Below are 20,290 nucleotides of genomic sequence, written 5' to 3' on the forward strand. Positions count from 1 at the left end.
TGCTGGGAAGATTGGCTGCTGACAGTTCCCATCTGAGCCTCTCTCCAGGATGACCCCTGGGCTGCAGAGAACTGCTTTTCCCAAATCCACACCACTCAGTGAGACGATTGGCATCCAATATGGTGGTTTGAAAGCCTGACCCTTTGCTTGAGGTCTGTGATGGGCCTGAGGCCCAGTGGACCTGTCTTCATCTGCACAGGTGCTGGCCCTGAGTGCATCCAGTCTGCCTCCTTCTTGTTTCCGTTTCCTGGGGGAATTCGGCCCAAGATGGCTATTCAACATGTAAAAGAGAAACATGTCCAATGACAGTGGATGTTTCCTGGAAAAAAGGAGATCCACTGTACCCTGGAGAGATGAGTGCTCTGAGGTACGGGGGGAAAGGAGGAAAGGCAGGCTGTGGTGATGAAGGGCTGAGCTTTCTGGTAGAACATGAAATGTGCCCACCGCTTTGGGGAGGTAGAGGCCGCCATTGCCAAGAGGGAGGGAGGGAGGGAGGGAGGAGTCCGGAGTCAGAGGAGCATGAAAACCTGAATGGTTGTTGCAGAAAGTAGAAAACAGAAACCCTCCCACATGGCTGCTGGGATGTGAAATGGTGCAGCTACTATAGAAAAGTCTGAGGGTCCTCCAAAGGTTGGAGTCACCTGGGACCCTGCAGTTCCAGTCCTAGCTATGTCCCTCAGAGAACTGAAACATGAGGCACATGTTCACATTCCTCTGGGCAGACGAGGAGCTAAGGAAGGGAGGGGTGGAGGGATGGAGAGGACCCATGTTGCTGCAGATCAAGGAACATGTGCCTCAGGGAGGACACAGGCAGCTCACGTGTCCACTTGCACGGATGTGTCCACCAGACTGAACAAGCTTGGGGGCTCCATGGCCCTTTCTAGAATAGTTTAGGGGCAGAGGCCAGGCCAAGGAGGACTTAGGGCCTCAGTGAGGTTGTGGGGGAACCTTTTTTTTGGAGGGGTACCAGAGATTAAACTCAGGGGCACTCAACCCTGAGCCATATCCCCAGCCCTATTTTGTATTTTATTTAGAGACAGGGTCTCACTGAATTCCTTAGCGCCTCACTTTTGCTGAGGCTGGCTTTGAACTCACAATCCTCCTGCCTCGCCTCCTGAGTTGCTGGGATTACAGGCGTGCGCCACCACACCAGCCCTATCACTCCTTCTTATGACTCTCCCCAACCAGATAGAGCTGAGAGAGGGCAGGTTCTGTTTCTATGCATTACTGTGTGTTTGGACAAAGTCCAGTTCCTTCAAAATATACTCAATGGCTCCTGCAAGGTTCACCATGCACCAGGCTCAGTGCTGGGACATGTGGCTGAGCCTCAAACATTCGGTGATGTGCACAGTAGGTCCTCAGACTATGCAAATGGAGCTCTGGGCCAGGCTCTGACACCAACCTGCCATGGCCTCAGCTGAGATACACGTCACTTCCTCAGGGTGGTGGATGATTTTTGCCGCTCCTCCTGATGACGATGGGAGGGTTCTTGGGGGTCTCTGCCTGCTGCTGCATCATTAGTCCCAGAGAACCTGCTGCAGTCAGAGCCTGGGGTGGGGTGAGGAGGTGACACTCCCTAAGATCTCTCTGATCAAGAATCCTCCAGCTCCTTGTCTTGGTGACCCAACGTCCTTGCCAACATTAGGGAGGTCCATGGAGCCCTGCAGGCCTTGTCCCTTGCCAGCCTCTCCAGTGTCACTCACACTCATACCCACTGGCTTTCTGGGCCCACTCACAGTGGTCTATCAGATTTTATTCTTTCCACAAACATTCCTGCCTCTGAACCTTTGCACATGCTGTTCTCTCAGACTAGTCCCACTTCCCTTAATTCCTTGCCTGGTTGATTCCTCCTTATTACTGCTTGCCTCAAAGTGGCTTCTGCAGAGGCATCTCCTACAGGAAACAGTCATACCCCACCCCTTCCCCCTGGACTTCTTCCTAACCCTTTAAAAATATATTTGAACAAGTCCTCAGTTGCCAAACGCCTGCCCGTTTCTGCCTTAGACTTGGATGGTGGAGTCCCTGCGGGGAGTCTGCTCTAGAAGTCTGAACCCTCTCTGCTTAAGGCTCTTCTCACAGGATGAGGAATCTATGGGGCCCTCTGAGAGATGGAGCCTTCCTTTGGACCAGGCTCCCTATATACAGAACCCCAGAATGCCCTGCCCCAGTGGCCCAGGCCCACTTCCTCCTGGGTCACCAGTGGAGAGACCAAGTGACAGATGATTGTAGGGGGTACTGGCCATCTGTGCTCATGGCCTGGAGCATCAAGCTTTCTGCATGTGAACCTCTCCTTGGGGGAGGATGGCTCTGAGCGTGGGAAGATACGGGCATCAAGTGGAAGGCCAGGACCAACTCTTCCTGTGCCACCATGTTCGGGTATGGATCTTGTGAGAGTCACAGAAGGTTAAATTAGAACTGGCCTCCCAAGTCCGCATCAGAGCAGATTTGCCAAAGTAGGAGAATAGAACATATTTTATTTAACAGTTGTTAGCTTGATTGATCACTTTTAAATATTTAGACATGGGGTACGAGGCCTCCATTTGAACTCCTAACCTGCCCCCACTGGCATGGGTCCACCTCACCCAGTGAACCCTAAGCTCCACCAGGACAGGAGTCAGCATCCTTGCCCCAGAGCACAGTGCCGGGCACACAAGAACAAATAATAAATATTGACTGAGAGAAACAAGCAGGGATGATCCAAATAAAATGCTTGGCGAAAGCTTAATAAATATTACTGATTATTGTTGGTCAAGTCAATGAGTGGATGGGCGGGGCTGGGGATCGAGATCCAGAAACCAAGGTGGTTTGTGCATGAAGAGGGAAGGGGTCTGCTGACTTCAAGGTTCACCTCTCCTTTCCTGAGGTTGTCCTTCATCCCTTGCAGGCCTTTCCCAGGTCTCCATGACATGGTGGGCACCAGGCAGGCACACCTGACCTTTCCTCTTCCCCCGAGAAGAACAGCTGGGGCAGTTTCGCTCCGTGAGTTCAGGAAACTCCCCAGCCCAGGCACAGACAGGACAGACCCAGCTGAGTTTCTTTGCTTTGCCCATGGTCCCATGCTGCGGTGGGGCGTAGGTGGCTCAAAGGATCAACAGCCCTCTCTGGAGTGGTATGGGAGGAACCTCTTCTGGGGAGTCAGATCACCCACCTGACCCTGAACAAGTCACTCTGTCTCTGTAAGCCTCAGTTTCCTCATCTGTAAAATGGGATTGAGTGTGGAAAGGTGCAGCATATCAAGTGCAGGTGCAGGGTCCACATCCAGTGGGCATGAAGAACTTGCACAGGACACAGTGGATCAGGGAGGGCATAGGTGTCCAATCCCAAACAGGAACCCTGACTTCACCTAGCTGACCACCCTGACCTCTGCAAGAGGCCCAAGAGCTCATCCTTGAGGCCTGGGGGAGACAGGTTCAGCTATGCGGCTGGAAGGAAGCTGTCAGTAGCTGCTTGATGGGCACAGGGCCTGGACAGGGGCACCACCAGAGTCTCCGTGAAGGTTTCGACCAGGTGAAGGCCTGAAGAAGCCAGGAAGGCCCTCTCCAAATTCCTCCTCCCCATGGGAGTCCCAGAAAACAAAACTCTCACCCCTACACATTCTCCCACCCGCCCAGTAGGTGGCGCTGTAATAAAGAACAGAACCTAATTAACCCTAAACACGACCCATTTCACGAACTGCCCACCAGGGGTCACTATAACCTCAGAAACGAGGGGTATAGACGTCACAGTGCCTGCAGACCCAAAGAAGGCCAAGGACCACGGAGAGCAATTCCAGTCTCCCTAGGACCACAGTCATTTGCCCCTAGTCCCAGGTCCGCCGCGGTCAGTGGGGCGGGAAGATATCTGAGCACTGCTGCAGGATGAGCTCCACCACCTGGTTCTGGAACACCATGGTCATGGTCATGGTGTTCTCCTCTGTCTCGGGCCGCAGCAGTGTAGGCCCGAACACTATGGCCACGCTCTGCACCGACATTCGGTTCTGCTCGCCGTGCTGGATCACCCTGAGGAGAGATGGGGTGGGGTCAGGGCCTAGACCTGGGCAGGCAATGGGGGCCCTGGCCAGGACCTGCCCCCGCTCACTTGGCTCACCTGCACAGGTGCTGGAAGAGTAGCCGCAGTGTGTCATGGTTGGGGGTTGGCAGTGAGCGCACCAGGTCACGCACACAGCGGCTGCGCTGTGCCTGGTCCTGCAGCTCTGGGCAAGGGAGGGTCAGAGGATGGGAGGGTTGGCTGGGCTGCGACGGCAATGGGCACAGCCAGCTAGGTCTCAGAGGTTGATCAGTTTCCCTGCCCTCCCCTTCCGCTGCCCCCAATTCTCACTGATGGCTGCGATGAACTGGCTGAAATGCGAGAAGGGGAATAGGGGCTCGGGCAGCTCCCGGAAGAAGAGCTTCAGAGCACCAGTGATGACATGAACATCCTCCCAGCGCCCATCGTCCAGGTCCAGACGCTCATCTGCGGCGCAGGAGGAGACAGAGGATGAAGGGGAGGCTAACACCCCTTTGCACCTTGAGACCCTGGGGCAAGAACTGGGGATAAGCCTCACCGTGGTCCACCCTATAGCGCAGCTTCTGGATGGTGGCCAGGTTTCCGCTGATGCGGTACAGCCCGTCGATGTCCAGCCCTGGGTGAGAGGGAGGCGCTGACCCCAGGTGGGGCTAGAGCCGCTGGTGTTTCCTACTCAGGGCTTTCCATCCTTTCCCCCCTACCCTGCTCCCACCCAGGGATCTCCATCCTTTGTCTTGGAAGGAGGCCATCAGGCACCCGAGGGTCTGACCCAGCCTGCAACGGTTCCTACCCCGGGCCTCGACGGTCCGGATACACTGCTGCACGAAGCGCGGCACTGAGCTCCTCTCGCGTTCACACAGCACCGCCAGCGCGCAGCCGAACACCTGATCTGGGGGAGAGGCTTGTCAGTGTCGCCCCGCAGGTGCCCTGCAGCCCACCTGGTCGTGCCGCCATACCTCTGATGTAGCCCTTCTCCCGCAGCGATTGTAGCGTGGGCCGCCGCTGTAGGAACCTGCGGAGCTTGTGCCGGACCTTGCTCAAGTCGCTCTCCTGGCCTCCAGGGCTCAGGACAGGTCCGGCCGCTGCAGGGAAACACAGAACCCCGTCAATCCGTGTTGCCAGGGTTGACCCAAGTGGCCCCAGCCAGGGTGACACTTCGTGGATACTCCCCAACAGGCCTCCACACACCTGCACCGGACCGAGTGTCATCCTCTCTCTCCCGCCAGCTTCCCAGGCGCTCACTGGACCCGAAATCTGCGCTGCCGGTCTCACTTTCCTCCTCAGCGGGCAGGTCTGCAGACTGGAATTACGCAGCCTCAGAGAGGCAGGGCCTGGGGCCAGCTGAGGTTCTCTCCAGGATGGGAAAGCCAGCCCTCAGGTCTGCCCTGGAGACAGACCGCCAGAGTTCTCTCTTCCCTAAAGAGGTTAACTTTCCTCACCTCCTCCAGGGAATCTCAGAATTGACTTACTTGACTGCAGGGAGCCCTTAAGGTGTTGGAGAATCATATTGTTCTCTCTCACCCTTTCTTATCCTGGCCACCCTTATACCCACCTCCCAGCTCCGGGCCCCTCTTCCCACGTTGTCCTCAGCACCTCTAGATATACTTCCCTAGAATGGCTCCTAGCCATGAACTTGAAATTTCAGCTGGGGCTGGAGCACTGTCAATAACTCCCTGCCTCTGATTCCTACTTTTATTAGTCCAGCCAAAACCTGCACAAAATGTTGGCTTGTAGGGAATGAAGAGTCAAAAAGCCTCAGGTCATTGCCAGGTGAAGGTTGTCAGAGGGGCAGTCCCCATCTCTATGTATATAATTGATACTTTGAACCTAAAAAATGGTAGACTCTGGAATCAATCCTTTTAAGTCTTATCTTCTAATTGTAGTCTGTCGTTCTGGCCTGAGGCTAATTCTCAAAGCATCTACTTCTCCTTCTGCTTCCTTTGAAATAGGAAAACTCCTCTGGATGTTCTGACCCCTCCTGCAGAGTCCTCCTGCGAGGACAACCCTAGGGCCTGGTTCACAGGCTCAGGGAAGGCCCTTTCTCCAGCAGCCCACCTGCTATCCTGGCTGTAAGCGGGGACTGCATTTGCAGAGAAGGGCACTCGCTCACTAGTGCCATGAAGCTCCCTGTGTGTGAGCAGAAGGTCCCACTCACAGAGGGCACAGCTGCCCTGCATAATGCCAACACCCACTCCCCACCAGCCCTGGAGACCCCAGGCTGTCCTTACCAGCTCCTGGATGCCCTGGGCAATGGCTTTTTGCCAGGTGCTGATGATGGCCTCTGAGTCATGCTGGATCAGGTACTCGGAGCCATCACGGCTCTGCAGCTGTATGGGGGGACACAAATTACTCCATCATCTCTGGTTCCCTGGGATGGGGAGGTGGGGGTACGGAGAGGGAGATAAACTGTTCCTGGCCTCAGGGACTCAGAGCCTCATGGCCCAAAGGCCTCACTCACCCCAAGCCCAAGTCTTCCTTCTCATTGAAAGCTGTGAGTGACAGCACCTCTGTTACAGATGAGCAAATCGAGGCTCAGCGAGGTTTAGCAACTTCCTCATGGGCACACAGCTAATGAGTGGTGGAGTCCAGTTCTACAGGGCTCAGTTGTCTGGTGCACTTCCGCATACCCCAGCCTGTCTCCCCATGAGCCACAGGACATGGCAGGCCTCACCCAGAGCACTGGCCAGCAAAAAAGCAAGTGAAAGAAACTCTTGTGGGAGACCCTGGCAGCTGGACTCCAGTAACGGAGACAGTGTGGAGAGAGAGGAAGTGAAAGCAGACCACGGCTGAGCCTGGAGAACACGGCCTCCTCCTCATATGGAGGCCCTCAAAGTGTTGCCCCAGCTGTGTGGCCAGAAATTCCCACCCCTGTCCCACACTCCAGCTGGGGTAACACGTCCATTCACAGCCCTCTTCATCAAGAAGCATAAATTAAAACACCAGAGGGCAACTTTCTGCCGCAGGACTGGCGGCTCGCAGCCTTTCTGACTCGGATGACAACTTGGACGGATTGCTCACTGGCCTCCAGTTCTGAGGACCAGGCGCTGCAGGTTAATTAGAATGTCTGGCTGTGGTAGTGCACACCAACCCTGCCCTTTAGGGCCTGTGAGCAGCCGACACAGCAGAACCTGTCTCAGGTGGCAGGGAACAACTTCTCGGATCAGACAGGACTCTCTTGGCATATTATTTAATCTGCTTTTTAAAATGAAAAAAATGTTGGGGGGCGCTGGGGATGTGGCTCAGTGGTGGGGTGCTGCCTAGCATGTTTGAGTCCCAGCAACCACCTTAGCACCTCTTCATTATCTGCCCCCAGTTCCTCTCCATCTTGATGCCATCTCTAACGTGTTTTGCCTGGTCCTGGCTTTTCGGTGGATTTTGCCGCTTACCTCCTGGGTTTTGTTGTGATCTGCCTCACAACTTTCAGGGACTGAGGTGGGAGCGTGACTAATATCAAAATAAGACAACAGGGGAACAGCAAAGGGCCAGACACGGGAAGATCTCCCTGATCTCCTTGCTATTCCTGCAGGGGGAGCCTGACAAGCCTCCCTACAGCCCTTGGTTATTCACTGGGGACCCAGTCAGACCGGAAGCAAGGATCTGGCTGGTGAGAACAGGTTTCCTGGCCTAGCCTGTCAGTTTCCTGTCTGTCAACCTGGAGTAGTTAGGAGGGCTGTGGCCATCCTGGTTCTCACCACCCTCTGAGGCAACGACTACTGACTCAATTGGAGAGGGAGCTACAGAATCACCATGCCAGGGCTGGGGGTGTGGCTCAGTGGTAGAGCTCTTGCCTGACATGCATGAGGCTCTGGCTTCAGTCCCCAGCATCACCACAAAAAATAAATAAATAAATAAATAAATAAATAAATAACATGTGATGCCCCAAACATGGACAGATCTCTGAAGTGGGGGCAGCTTTGACCTTGAGCCCTGAGAATTCCAGCCCCAATTCTCCCCGTGTCTCCCTTCTTCCTTCCTGGAGCCTATCTGCAATGAGGCTCCCAGGCTATCAGTAAGCCCTGTCTTTCTTCCTCCTCACCCCATCACTCACCTCCAGCACATTCTTCTTGCTGGATTTGTCTTTGGGGGCCCAGGAGAGCGTGGCCCCCTTCAGCTCCACGGTGTACTCAGGTGTGGAGAGCTTGTAAGGCTGCCTCTGTAGGAGAAAGGGTGGGAGCAAGGTTAGGGGGAGCCCTCAGCTCAGACGGGTGTGCTACAGCCTGGGCTCAGACCCCCATGCGCTCTTCCTTTAGGGACAGGCTCTGGTCACTAGTGTGGTCAAGCAACAGTTCTGAGGAAAGGGCCTGGGGGTTTCTGGGACCCAGGATCCCGGTGTTTTGGGCCCTGGAGCCTGTAGCCTGGCTTGTGTACTCCCTGCCCACCCAGGGAAGAAAGGGGAAAGGAGAAAGGGGCACAGGAGCCCCTGTGAGCAGGTGTGGGAGGCTGCTCTCTGGCTGGAGCTGTCCACCCTTAAGGACTGCTGCCATCCCCAAGGTGGCTGGAACTGCTTATCCTGGCGTCAATCTGCAGCCACGTTCCCTTCCCTGCCAACGCACACCTCGTCTGACACCTGGGCACCACTCTCTCAGACCTGGCCTTTCCCAAACCAGATAGACAAAGAGCAGATGGGACAGCTCCTGTTGGGGGCCAGGGTCTCACCAGGCCGCCAGCAGCTGAGGTCTTTGAGTCCTTGAAGAAGGTGAGGACGCCACCCTCCAGCACTGTCCAGGAGGCACTCCAGTGCTTCTTCCTGGGTGGGGTGGGGAATCGGGGAGTGCAGGGCTTTAATTTGCTCCTGAGCTGAGGCCCCTTCCCACCTCCAAGAGGAGGACTTAGAGCTTAAGAACAGAGCCTGGGGCCCCTACTTGGGAGGGCTGGACTCCTGCCTCTAACAGCTGGTAACCAAAGGACCTTGGATCAGTCACTTTATCTCTCAGTGCCTGGGTTCCCCCCAGTACTGCACGTGAAGTTGCTATGAGGACTAGGAAGAGCCTGGCATCGGGGAAGTGCTCAGGGAGCTTCACCATTAAAGCCCATCCTGCCCGGGTCTGGGTGCAGATGGGCTCTGGGCTCTCACCGGAGCCGCTTCCCCTTGTCCACTGTTTTGGTGCGATAGAGTACTCCTGCTTTGTCCAGAGTCTTGATCTAAGACAGAGAAGGGGAAAGAAAGGGTGAGCCATGACAGGAGGCTAGTCTCCTCCTCAGCTGGCAGCTCCCCCAGCTGGGCCCGGTGCTGGGCCTATGGAGAAGACAAGTATATCCCACTCTGTCCCTGCCCCAGGACCTCCAGAAACCAGCCCTCATCTCTTTTGCGGTGGTCCTGCCAGGGCCTACATGTCCCTTCCCTTACTTTTTCCTCTGGAGGGCTGGGCTGGGCTGGGGTGTCACTTTCTTGGCTGGATTTGCAGATGCTTCGAGGGGCAGGGATGGGGACCTGGGGGAGAGAGACAGGCTGTCGTATATAATCCCTTCCACTCTCCCCAGTGCGCTCCATTCACCAGTTGGTTACCTGGGGCAGCTCCCACCGAACAGAGGAGTCCTCTGGGTTGTAGAAGTATGGCTTCCCCTGCTGGTCCTCCAGCTTCATCCACTGAGGGGACAGGGATGGTCAGGGCCCTGGGCCCAGCTCAAGAGGGAGGGGGAAGAAATGGGCCAGGTGCAAGCCACCCGGTGCCTGGGACTGTCTTGGGGTCTGCGTGGGAGCTCTTAGAAAAGCTGCTGGGAGCGATCCTATGGCTATCTGGGTCCATCCATCTGCAGCCCCTACCTGCTCTTGGGTGAAGTGGTTGGTGTAGATCATCTGCTTGTCCGGGCTGATGTGACAGGACCAGCCTGGGGGTGCGGCCAAAGGACAGGTCGGGCTGGGCTCACTGAAGGAACCCACGGGGGAATAGTCCTCTTCAGGGTAACTAGTCAGCAATTCGGGGTAGTCCGTCTCAGGGGTGGGGGGCTGCGGGAGCAGAAGACGGAGTCAGGGGTCTCAGTGCCAGTCCTGCCCCCGCCCCCCATAGCAGACCGGCCCCAGAAGGAGGCGGGGTCAGGGACCGGGAGGCGGCCCCGCCCACCGGGCCCCGCCCCTCACTCTCTGGTCCCTTGGGCTGCCGGGGCTCAGGCCGGGCTGCATCTCCAGCTGGTCTTCGGGGTCGTCCTCCCAGGCGGTCTCGCCTGTCAGCGCGTTGTAGAAGAACACCCTGCGGCTCTCTTCGTCCCAGTACTGGCCCCACTCGCCCTCCAGGCTCTCAGGGCTGCCCACTGAAGCCGGAGAGGTGGCCGGGCTGGCGGGGCCCTCCGCAGCCTCGAAGGGCGACTCCCAAGTGGTCACTCCCGTGTCGGGGTTGTAGTAGTAGAGGCGTCCGGTGCCCGCGTCCGTGTGCGTCTCCCACACCGGGCTGGGGCCGGGGGCTGCGACAGCGCGCGGCGAGGTGTCGCGAGGTTGCCGCTCTACGTTCGCGTACACCGGCTCCTGGGGGTCGTCCGCCTGTGCCAAGAAGGAGGAAAGGTGACTTTCAGGGAAGCTCCAAGATCACATAGTGCTCACTTGGCCACTTGCCACCAGGGCGACCTTCAGCAAGTTCCATTCTCTCTTGGATGGCAGAGAGATACTGAGGTCCTCAGCTTGGGGCAAGAGAGCCAGTGCTGCTACCTGCTAGTGGCCATGGGGAGGGAACTGGAGACAGGGGAGAACCAACGTAAGGAAGAGTGTGGGGCTGGGCAGCTGATGTGGTGAGAGCCAGGGTCCCTCTTGGCTCTGTTCTCTGGCCTGAGGTGGGAGGTGACTTCCTTTTTCCCACTTGGTGTCCTCTATATCTCTAGGGTACAATCCAAGAGCCCCTGGTGCTGTCCTCAGACTCCTGTGGATGGGCTGTGGCTGTGTCTGGGCCTCCAGGAGTGGGGGGCCAGTGTGGCAGGCCCTGGTATAAGCCCTTGGAGGCCAACAGGAGGGCCTGGCCCCATCTGGTCCCCAGGAACCAGCCAGAACCAGCTAAGACCCTGCCAGGACAGGAAAGCAGCTCTATCTTAGCACCATAGGGGCTCTTGAAGAGTCTGTGGGGCCTCAAGGTGCTGCAGATCTGTCCCCTCTCAGGGGCTGCAGCATCTGAAACAGGTGTGGCCCCTGCCTGCTTGTCCCCAGAGAGGGCCCCTGGGCCTGTAACTTGGGGGCAGCCTAGTCCTCCCAATGCTTCCTTCCAAGTGTTCTACCCTGCCCCCACAGTGTGATTCTGCATATTCTCTTCTTGGTGACAGCTCTGTCCCACTGGAGACCTAATCTTTCCCCTCTGAAATCTAGTCTATACCTGCTAGGGTATGGAAATCCCTGATCCAAAGTGGCTTCCATGCCCCTCTCCATGGGTCCTCCCAACCCCTGCCTCAGTTTTTCTGGGTGTCAAATGTCTGCTCTGCCCATTCCAGAAATTGTAGTGCCAACATAGAATAAGGAAATGTTCTTGAAAGTGCTTTGTGAAGTAGTTTAGTGCCACAGATGGGTAGGACAATTTACACCAATTTTTAAATTAACAATAATGAAACAATGATACCCCAGTTCTCACAACTGTACTCCCAGAGGCCAGTGAAAAGTTGGGTAGGAACAGAGAAATGGCCCAGGACCTGTCCCTTCTGTGGTTTCCTTTCTTGGACTTGTTGCATTCCACAGCCCCCAAAGAGCCCACCACTCCCACTCCAGACCAGAAAGAGCTGGGATTGCCTGCTGCCCCACCTCTGGATTTAGGCCTGGAACTTTCTAATGTGGTGTTTGGGGTGGCAAAGAGGGAGATGACAGTCAGATGGGCTAGAAAGGGGACAAACAAAGGTGAGTCCCCGTCTCCCTTCAAAGGAAGAGGGGGCAGGTGGGGTCTGTCACGTGGAATACAAGCCTGGCCAGGCATGAGCACCCTTAAGGAATAGAAGCTTACCTGACTCACACCTCCTGGCTCCCTGCTGGCTGCAGGGCAAAGTCACAGCGTTGTGTAGGCACCAGAGGCTGCCTATCCCTGCCTGTGCTTAAGCCTTATTTCCTGCCATTCCTTGCCCCTGGCCTTGAACTTTGAGCTCTAGTAGCACCCAGCAGTTCCCCACCCTCCCGAGGTGTCCTGCGGGCAGTAGCTCATTCACAGCAGCCCAACCTCCACCCTTCTCACCCAGCGGACTCCTCCTCCTGCATCAGGACTCTGTTCAGGTGCCAAGTCCAAGATCTATTCTGAGATTCCTCTGGTGTGCCCACTGCACCCAGCCAGCACCCTCAGCACCTCCCAGAAGGGTATATAACTATATCATTAAACCTCAAGCAGCGAAAAAGCATGTGGGGATGAATACTGCTTTCTAAGGATACATAATGCTCCAGGGCAAAACGGTAGGCCTAATATAATTCCAATTTTGTATTTGGAAATCATCCAAAATGTTAACAATGGTCTTAGCTGAGCAGGGTGATCAGAGGGGTTATATTTGTTTTCATTTTGTTTCGTGTTTTCAGTGGTGCTGGGACTGAACTCAGGGCCTCTCGCATGTCAGTGACTGTTCTTCCACTGAGCCACATCTCTGGTTTTCATTTTTTTTTCTTTAAACATTTTGTAGCCTCAGAATTCTGTACAATAAAACTTCATTAAAATCACAAAAGTGTCTCTGTTGACTGTGACACCTCTGAGTGGGCAAGCATGTCCTTCTTACAATGGGCTCTCTCTGGGCCATAGACAGGCACCTCAAAAACATTCATTTGTTCAACAAAGATTTGCCTGCTGTGTTCGGTGCCAGGTGCTATTCTAGGCACCAGGAATGTAGCAGTGAACAAATGGCCACAAAACCCCGTGGGGCAGGGCTGACCCTCAAATGCAAGTGTGTGCAAATGGTTGAGGGGGTTGACAGTGAAATGTACAGTACATCAGTGATGAATCCCGCTAAACAAGAGCGAGACACTGTCAGAGAAGGCGCATTGCAGTTTTTGACAGGGTGGCTGTCCCGAGGCACATGGGCTAGGGAGAGCTCCGACACCAGTCTGCTAGTTCCTTGCCCCTCCCCTTCACCCCTCCAGGCTCCTTGGTGGCTGACATAGGACCCTCCACCCCACTTCTCTTTCCTTCTCCCTTCCCACAGGCCTCACGTGGCACCCTGTATTCCAACCACACCAGGCCTTTGCCCACCTCCAACACGGAAGGCACCTTCCTACCTCCATGCTTTGCTCCGGGTGTTCTCTCAGCCTGGATTCCCTCCCCTCACTCCCTGAGCACCCAGATCCCGCCCCTCCACTGGCCTGAGTTCACAAGACTCTGGAGAGGTCTCACCTGCCCGCCTTTTTCTCCTTGCTCTGTCAGGGCCCGCTGGCATTCCACCTTGGTGATCAATTAGCTGCCTACTGGTCTGCCTGCTCCCTCCACCCCCCTCAAGGCGGGAGTTTCTCAGAGCAAGATGCAGGATAATGCCAGGGATTCCATTTGCCCCCAGCAGGTAGGCCAATGCCCCCAAACAACACAGCAGATCTGCCAAAAACACTTACTGCTTTAATACACCAGTCAATCCTATGCCAAACATTACACACACACACACACACACACACACACACCACAATAAAAGACAACTTGGAGCAAGAGCTTCCTGAGAATGACAGTTTGAGCCATAGAACCCAGAAGGAGGACAGGATGGAGGCCATAGGAGAGGAAGGGGAGTGAACCAAGGCAACTCCTGCCCACCCAGCTGGAGCCACTGCGGCAGTGGCCTTGCCTATCTCTGGACCAGGCAGGGGCTGGGAGGACCCATGGAGAGGGGCATGGAAGCCACTTTGGATCAGAGATTTCCACACCCTAGCAGGTACAGACTAGATTTCAGAGGGGAAAGATTAGGTCTCCAGTGGGACAGAGCTGTCACCAAGAAGAGAATATGCAGAATCACACTGTGGGGGCAGGGTAGAACACTTGGAAGGAAGCATTGGGAGGACTAGGCTGCCCCCAAGTTACAGGCCCAGGGGCCCTCTCTGGGGACAAGCAGGCAGGGGCCACACCTGTTTCAGATGCTGCAGCCCCTGGGAGGGGCTGTTCTTCCACTGATACCATCTCTGTTTTTTTTTTTTTTTCTTTAAACATTTTGTAGCCTCAGAATTCTGTACAATAAAACTTCGTTAAAATCACAAAAGTGCCTCTGTTGACTGTGACACCTCTGAGAGGGCAAGTATGCAGCACCTTGAGGCCCCACAGACTTTTCAAGAGTCCCTATGGTGCTAAGATAGAGCTGCTTTCCTGTCCTGGCAGGGTCTTAGCTGGTTCTGGCTGGATCCTAGGGACCAAATGGGGCCAGGCCCTCCTATTGGCCTCCAAGGGCTCCTATTGGCCTCCACTCCTGGAGGCCCAGACACAGCCACAGCCCATCCACAGGGGTCTGAGGACAGCACCAAGGGCTCTTGGGTTGTATCCTAGAGATATAGAGGACACCAAGTGGGAAAAAAGAAGTCACCTCCCACCTCAGGCCACAGAACAGAGCCAAGAAGGACCCTGGCTCTCACCACATCAGCTGCCCAGCCCCACACTCTTCCTTACGTTGGTTCTCCCCTGTCTCCAGTTCCCTCCCCATGGCCACAAGCAGGTAGCAGCACTGGCTCTCTTGCCCCAAGCTGAGGACCTCAGAGAGAAGAAAAGAGGCGAGAAAGGAAGATTCTTTGAGTTCCTGAGACTCCCTGTCCTGAATCCCACTCATCCAGCTCCTAACAGCCATGAGTAATAGAGGCTCACAGCGTGCCCCTCAACCCCAGAAGGCCCTCTGCTGCCTATGGAGGCTGAGATTGCCCCCCAAGGCCACCATCCCTACCTGTGCCCGTAGGGCTCGACTCTGCCTCCTGGTCAGTTTGGCAATCATGTCCACCATCCTGTCCCCTCTGAGCCCTGGGAAGACTTTGGGGATGCAGCCAAGGGACACAACCTCAGGGCTGGCACAGGGCAACAGGGAAACAAGAAGTTGCCTTGAGATGGCGGTAGGCAGAGAGTGCAGCCCATTTCCTGTCAGGGTTGCGGAAGTGCTGCTGCCTGAGACAGGCTGCGGGAGGCAGAGGTGGGGGCCTGCAGGTTGTGGGTATTTTTACTACTGGCTGCTGATCTGAGCTCCGAGTCATGGAGGAGTTCTAAATCCCAGGCCCAGACAACACACAGAGCCAGTCACATTTGAGTGGGGGTGAGGGGGATGCTGCACATTTGAGGACCAAGCAAAAGGGACAGCTGAGGGCTCTGGCCTGGGCTGGTCTGCAGTAGTAGCGCCTGGGCTGGAAACAGGGACAATAAATGGCTGTCAACTCCCCTAAGGCCCAGGGAGGATGTAAAGGAAAAGAGGAAGCCTGTGGAGGATGGGAAGGACTCCTAAAGAGGAAGGGGCCCCGGGCAGATGTGGTATTAGGGCACTGGTGTCTGGACCCTGCACACCACCGAGAGAACAGAAGTGGTTCTGGCCACACCACTACCTGATCACAGATTTGGTCCCCAAGAGGCACCTACCCCCTCTCGTCTTTGTGCCCATGTGCACCCATCCCCATCTGTGTGTCCACATTGTGGACAAGTGTGCCCAGTCCCTCCCCACCCCTACTCTAAGGACCCAGAGAAGTGTGGGGGGTGCCAGCTCCCCTCCTCACCAACCCCAGGCCCACTCTCCTCCCGTTACTCCTCATGCAGGTGGGATCCAGACCCCAGCCATGTGTAGTAGGCACAGCACACCTGGGTGAGAAGCTTCTGTGGCTGCTCCCTTGGGGACCATCTTGCTCCCCTCTCCTTTCAGAGCTACTTCCTCCCCAGCCCCAAGGCCAGGCCCTGACTACAATGGCCACCCAGCTCCCTCCCAGCTCCGGCTCTGGCCTCTCTCTCCCCTGCACCCGCTGTGGGCTCAGACTCTGAGTGTGGGGCCCTTGGTGAGAGCACAGCAAGGCTGGGCCTCCGCTGGCCTCTGCCCTCAAACAAAGGCTCAGGTGTCTTCCTGAACCCATGCCCGGGCCCCCCTAGGAAGCCCACGCGGGGGTTGGGGGAATGCTCCCTGGCTGGAGGTGGAGGGCAGGAGGCTTCATGCTTGCCACACACGGTACATCTCATTGTTCCCACTTGAGACCAGGGACCAGACATGTGGGGAGCCATTCTGACACGTGATTGGGTGACTCCCGTTAAGGGCCTGAGGCGCTCTGGCTGTGTCGGAGCTATCCCGACCCTTTCCTGATGAGAGAGCCCATCCATGTGGGGGTGTGCGTAACCACTGACCCTGGAGACCCAATCACTGACCCTGACCTTGGAGTGCAGCCCCCCCTCAACCTTCATTGGATGGAATTCTCCCCTGAATCTCTTGTCCCCCCAAATAAAAGGCTGCTCCCCGGCGTGTTCGCTCTCTCTCTCTCCTGCTAGCCCAGAGTAATCCTCGCTGCCCTGCTGGGCGGCTGGAGGCGGGGAAACAGGGAGGCGAGCTGTCTCGGACCTAACAATATAAAATAAGGTACTGTCTGTGTGTTTTATTTTGATCTCTTCTAACTAACTTAATGCCAGAACCTCATTAATGAAACCACTGCGCAGGCCGCGTGGTAGACAGACATACACACCTGTGCCCTGCTCTGAGTCACTTGGGAGGAATTGGATAGGAACAAGAGGGGAGGATGGGTGTGGGAACCCAGAGGGGACAGGGTCTCCTTGTGACAGGGACCGGGAGTGATGATGTGATGTCAGGGACCTGGGAGCTGGCAGGCAGTACTCACCTGCCCCTGTTTCCCAGTGGTGGCCTGGTTCCATGCCTGGGAATGTCCCAGCAGGCTCAGGCACCCCACATTCTAAGGCACAGCAAACCCACAAGCTCTGTTTGCTGCAGGGCACAGAGGTTGGCTCTCAGACCCAGCAAGAGGAGGTGATGACCACAGAGGCTCCCCAGCGGTTCCTCCTCCCTCAAGTACATCTTCACACCTCCAAGAGGCACACTGGGGGTGGGGGACGGGGCAGAGGGGGCGCCAGAACAAACCAGCTGCATGGCACCCACTCCTGCCCCCCTCAGTCCTCATCTTTCTCTCCCAGACCCTCCCAGGAAGGGGCAGGAGCAGGTGCAATAGGGAAATCCTGTCCTCTGGGTAAGAGGCAGAAGATCCCCAAACCAGCCACTCCACCCAGGCACTGGCTCTGGGACTGGTGAGGGACACCGCTTCCTTTGTGCACTCACAGAGCTGCTCTGTGCCACCCAGGCTGAGTGGAGGGACAGCAGGTGGAGCCCTCTCTTCCTCTCCCGGCCACAGCTTCTCCAGGGCCGGGACTGGGTCTCACTTGGCGTACACCAGGGCCTAGCCCAGAGCTATAGGAGCAGCAATATGAAGGGGCGGGGACAGGGGGTCCCACCACAAGGTCCTGGTCCTCCTGCCTCAGAATACTTGGAGGAGCCGTGCCTGCCTCAGCACCCTGAGGTTCCGATGGGACTGGTTTGGGTGGTGGGGCGACTGGCCAGGCAGCCTGAGCACGGCCCCTCCACAGGGTAAAGACCTAGACAGGGACGTGCTATGACATTCTGAACATAATGGGTTTGGGGCTGAAGCCTCCGGATGACAAGGAAAACAGAAGGGTGCAGGAGTCCAGAGACGCGGATTCTCCGGGAGCCTTGGCCTCAGCTTTCCTCTGAGCAACTGCTGGACTGTCTGGGCCTGAGTTTCCTTAGCTGTAGAATGGGGCTGTCCTCCCTGCCACCCCCCCTCCCTGGAGGCCACTGAGTTCCCACACGGGAGCGACTGAGACACTTCTGCTTTTCTGAGTATAGGTTTCGACGGGGTGCCCTGGGCACTGGACTCTGCCCCAGCCACTGGGTGTGACCTCACGGGGCTGCCTGCTGGGCCTGCTCCTCCGGGTGTTCGGGATCTGGGGTGCGGCTCCTCCCAGCTCCTGCTGCTTGGGCTCTGAGTAAGGCACCAGCAGGGAGGGGAGGTGGCCTTTCAAGGAATCTCCTGGCTGGTGGTTAAGAGCCAAGCTAAGGAGGCAGGACAGTGTGACCAGGGGGGTTGTCACCTTCTGCCCACCCAAACTTAATTTGCACCTACACCCACTACTTCTGCCTCTGCCTCTCCTCAACAGAGGGAACAGGCCTCCTCTCCAGGCTAACCTTCCCACCTGGGCCCCCATAGCCTCTGGTACTTGGGAGAGGACTCACCACTAACCCCTATTCCCCTTTCCTGCTTACTTTCATCCCTTTGACGCTTCTACAAACTTGAGGTCTCTCCATCTTAAAAAGCATAAGCATACCCCTGGCTGCATCCCCGCATCTCCTTTAATGCCTCGTCCAGGACCCCTTCTTCCTTCAGGCCTCCCCCTCAGCCTCCTTGCTCAGATACCTGGCACATGCTCAGAAGACCTCCCTTAAAAAGTGGGTCCCCTGGAGCCTGGCCTCTCTCTGATGAGCATTCTTAAAATCCTCTCCTCCTCAGGCTTCTTCAGACCACGCCTCCAGGCTGCCCTCCTCTTTCTCAGTCATTTGGATGCAGGCTCTGCCTCTTTTGCCCTGGCTTCAGGGATTTCCGGTGGCACCTTGCTTCTTGCCCTACCACCCTAGGACAGCGCAGCCAGCTGTGGGTGAGCAGCACAGCTCCATCTCCAAGCTCCTGTATCCAACTGCCTTGGGCATCCTCTGTAGTATGCTGGGATAGCTGCATGTCCGACATGAAGTTCATCTTCTCTCTCCTCCTTCCCCAGCCAGGGTCACCTGTCCAGCTTAAGCAGAGGCCTAGGGTCCTCCTGTTCCTGCTTCCTTTGTATCAGCTGTTGTTGAGCCTGATGATCTGACCTGCCTAAGCCAGTTCACAGGTAGCACAGGGGTTAGAGGTCATGGGAACACCACTCCCAGGTCGTAAACAGGTGGATCTTCTGGCAGACACCTGCTCCTGTCTTTTGAGCAGCTTCCAGCAGAGGAAAGGGCAGGGATGTTCAAGAGGGCCTCAAGAGACTTAATGTCATGCATAACCTTTGGTGGCATCCTGGGTCAAGCCAGCCAGCCAGCCAGCGGCTCAATGGTGTTTTAAGAAATGGGGAAATCTGACCATGGTCTGCCTCTTGCATGATATTAAGTTCACACTAATTTTGCTAGGAATATTAATGGTAAGGTGATTATGGATACAGCACATTTATTTCCAGAGACACATTCTGAAGTTTTCAGATATAGACCACAGTGATGTCTGAAATTGATCATTCCTTAGTAAAACAGGCAAACAAATACGGCCATTGTTATTCAAGCTAGGTAATAGGTGCAATAGTATTCATTTTTTAAAAATATTATTTTTATTGGGCTGGGGGCAGCTCAGTGATAGAGCATGTGCTTAGCATGCAAGAGGCCTCAGGTTCAATCCTAGCAGCCCCTGCAAAAATTATTTTCCCTTATCTGTATATTTAAAGAATTTCCTAATGAAAAATTAAAAAAAAAAAAAGAAAATCTTCCTCAAACTTTCCTCATCCTCCATGTTACCACCCTACAAATTGCTCATTACTTCTTACCTGGAAGCTGACTTGCCCTTCCAGAACTCAACCCTCAATCTCTCACAGACAAAGTAATTTCCCTCCCTTTAGGACGCAGCCCCCAGTTGGGGGTCCTGCTTCCCCTCTCCTCCCAGCAGTAAACTTCTACTGCATGAGTCAAGCAGGGCAGGGCAGGTGGGTGGGTAGGACCTGGTCCAGGTAAGAGGCTGTGCCCAAGGGCGGGGCTGGAATCCGGGAGGCCCAGGGATAAAGCCAGATGGCCCTGTACCAAACCCCTTGTCCCCACGAGCCCAGGGAAGCTAGGTACTATCTATCCTTGAGGCTGAGAGTAGGTAGAACTTCTGGCCTTTTGACAGGAGCCCCACATACATAGTCCTACAGGCCCCTGGGTAGAGACCACCCTCCTTCTGCACTCTGGCCACGCCCCCAAGTGAGCTGCTCCAACAGCTGCACCTGAGCCCTGGTGAGCAAAGATAGAAACTCTACCCCTATGGCAGTCAGCAACTAGAAAGAGGCAGAACAAAAAACCCCGACACGGCCAGGAACCAGACCATGCCCAAGATACCCTTACAAATCATGGCGGAAAGATAATTGTCAGTTAAAGGTGATGGGACAAGGGACTGTCATCAAGACATAAAATAAATAAAGGTGAGTCTACCTCTTACTCCATCTACCCAGATAGACCCTTAGGGATCAAATATTTAAATGCAAAAAATGAAGCCATATAATATTTGAAGAAAAAAAAATACTTTTACACACACACAGTCATATGACACATAATGACATCTTGGTTAATGACAGAACACAGAGGTTATATCACAGGTAAAATATTTCTACGGCCTAGTGACATCATA

At 55.4% G+C, this 20,290-nt stretch overlaps 1 protein-coding gene across 3 annotated transcripts in view; it reads right to left on the reverse strand.

Annotated features, from left to right (window-relative positions):
* Positions 1–3,774: 3,774 nt before the first annotated feature.
* Positions 3,775–20,290, reverse strand: part of ARHGAP27 (Rho GTPase activating protein 27) — a 32,185-nt gene continuing 15,669 nt past the window's right edge. For 2 of the 3 annotated variants that reach the window (XM_081271121.1, XM_081271122.1), the window contains exons 4-18: positions 10,085–10,480; positions 9,770–9,952; positions 9,512–9,592; positions 9,353–9,436; positions 9,080–9,147; positions 8,662–8,752; positions 8,054–8,158; positions 6,234–6,332; positions 5,194–5,305; positions 4,962–5,087; positions 4,796–4,894; positions 4,544–4,621; positions 4,318–4,452; positions 4,087–4,192; positions 3,775–3,998 (exon numbers count right to left, since the gene is read on the reverse strand). In XM_081271121.1, the coding sequence (XP_081127247.1) occupies positions 3,821–3,998; positions 4,087–4,192; positions 4,318–4,452; positions 4,544–4,621; positions 4,796–4,894; positions 4,962–5,087; positions 5,194–5,305; positions 6,234–6,332; positions 8,054–8,158; positions 8,662–8,752; positions 9,080–9,147; positions 9,353–9,436; positions 9,512–9,592; positions 9,770–9,952; positions 10,085–10,480 (1,941 nt within the window). In that variant the 3' untranslated portion in view covers positions 3,775–3,820. Of the gene's footprint in view, positions 3,999–4,086; positions 4,193–4,317; positions 4,453–4,543; positions 4,622–4,795; positions 4,895–4,961; positions 5,088–5,193; positions 5,306–6,233; positions 6,333–8,053; positions 8,159–8,661; positions 8,753–9,079; positions 9,148–9,352; positions 9,437–9,511; positions 9,593–9,769; positions 9,953–10,084; positions 10,481–14,787; positions 14,905–20,290 lie in introns of those variants that run through there. The other variant, XM_081271123.1, reaches the window with a different exon arrangement.

The sequence above is a fragment of the Spermophilus citellus genome (genome assembly GCF_964194105.1).
Source record: "Spermophilus citellus genome assembly, chromosome: 17".
In the NCBI taxonomy this organism is placed as follows: Eukaryota; Metazoa; Chordata; class Mammalia; order Rodentia; family Sciuridae; genus Spermophilus; species Spermophilus citellus.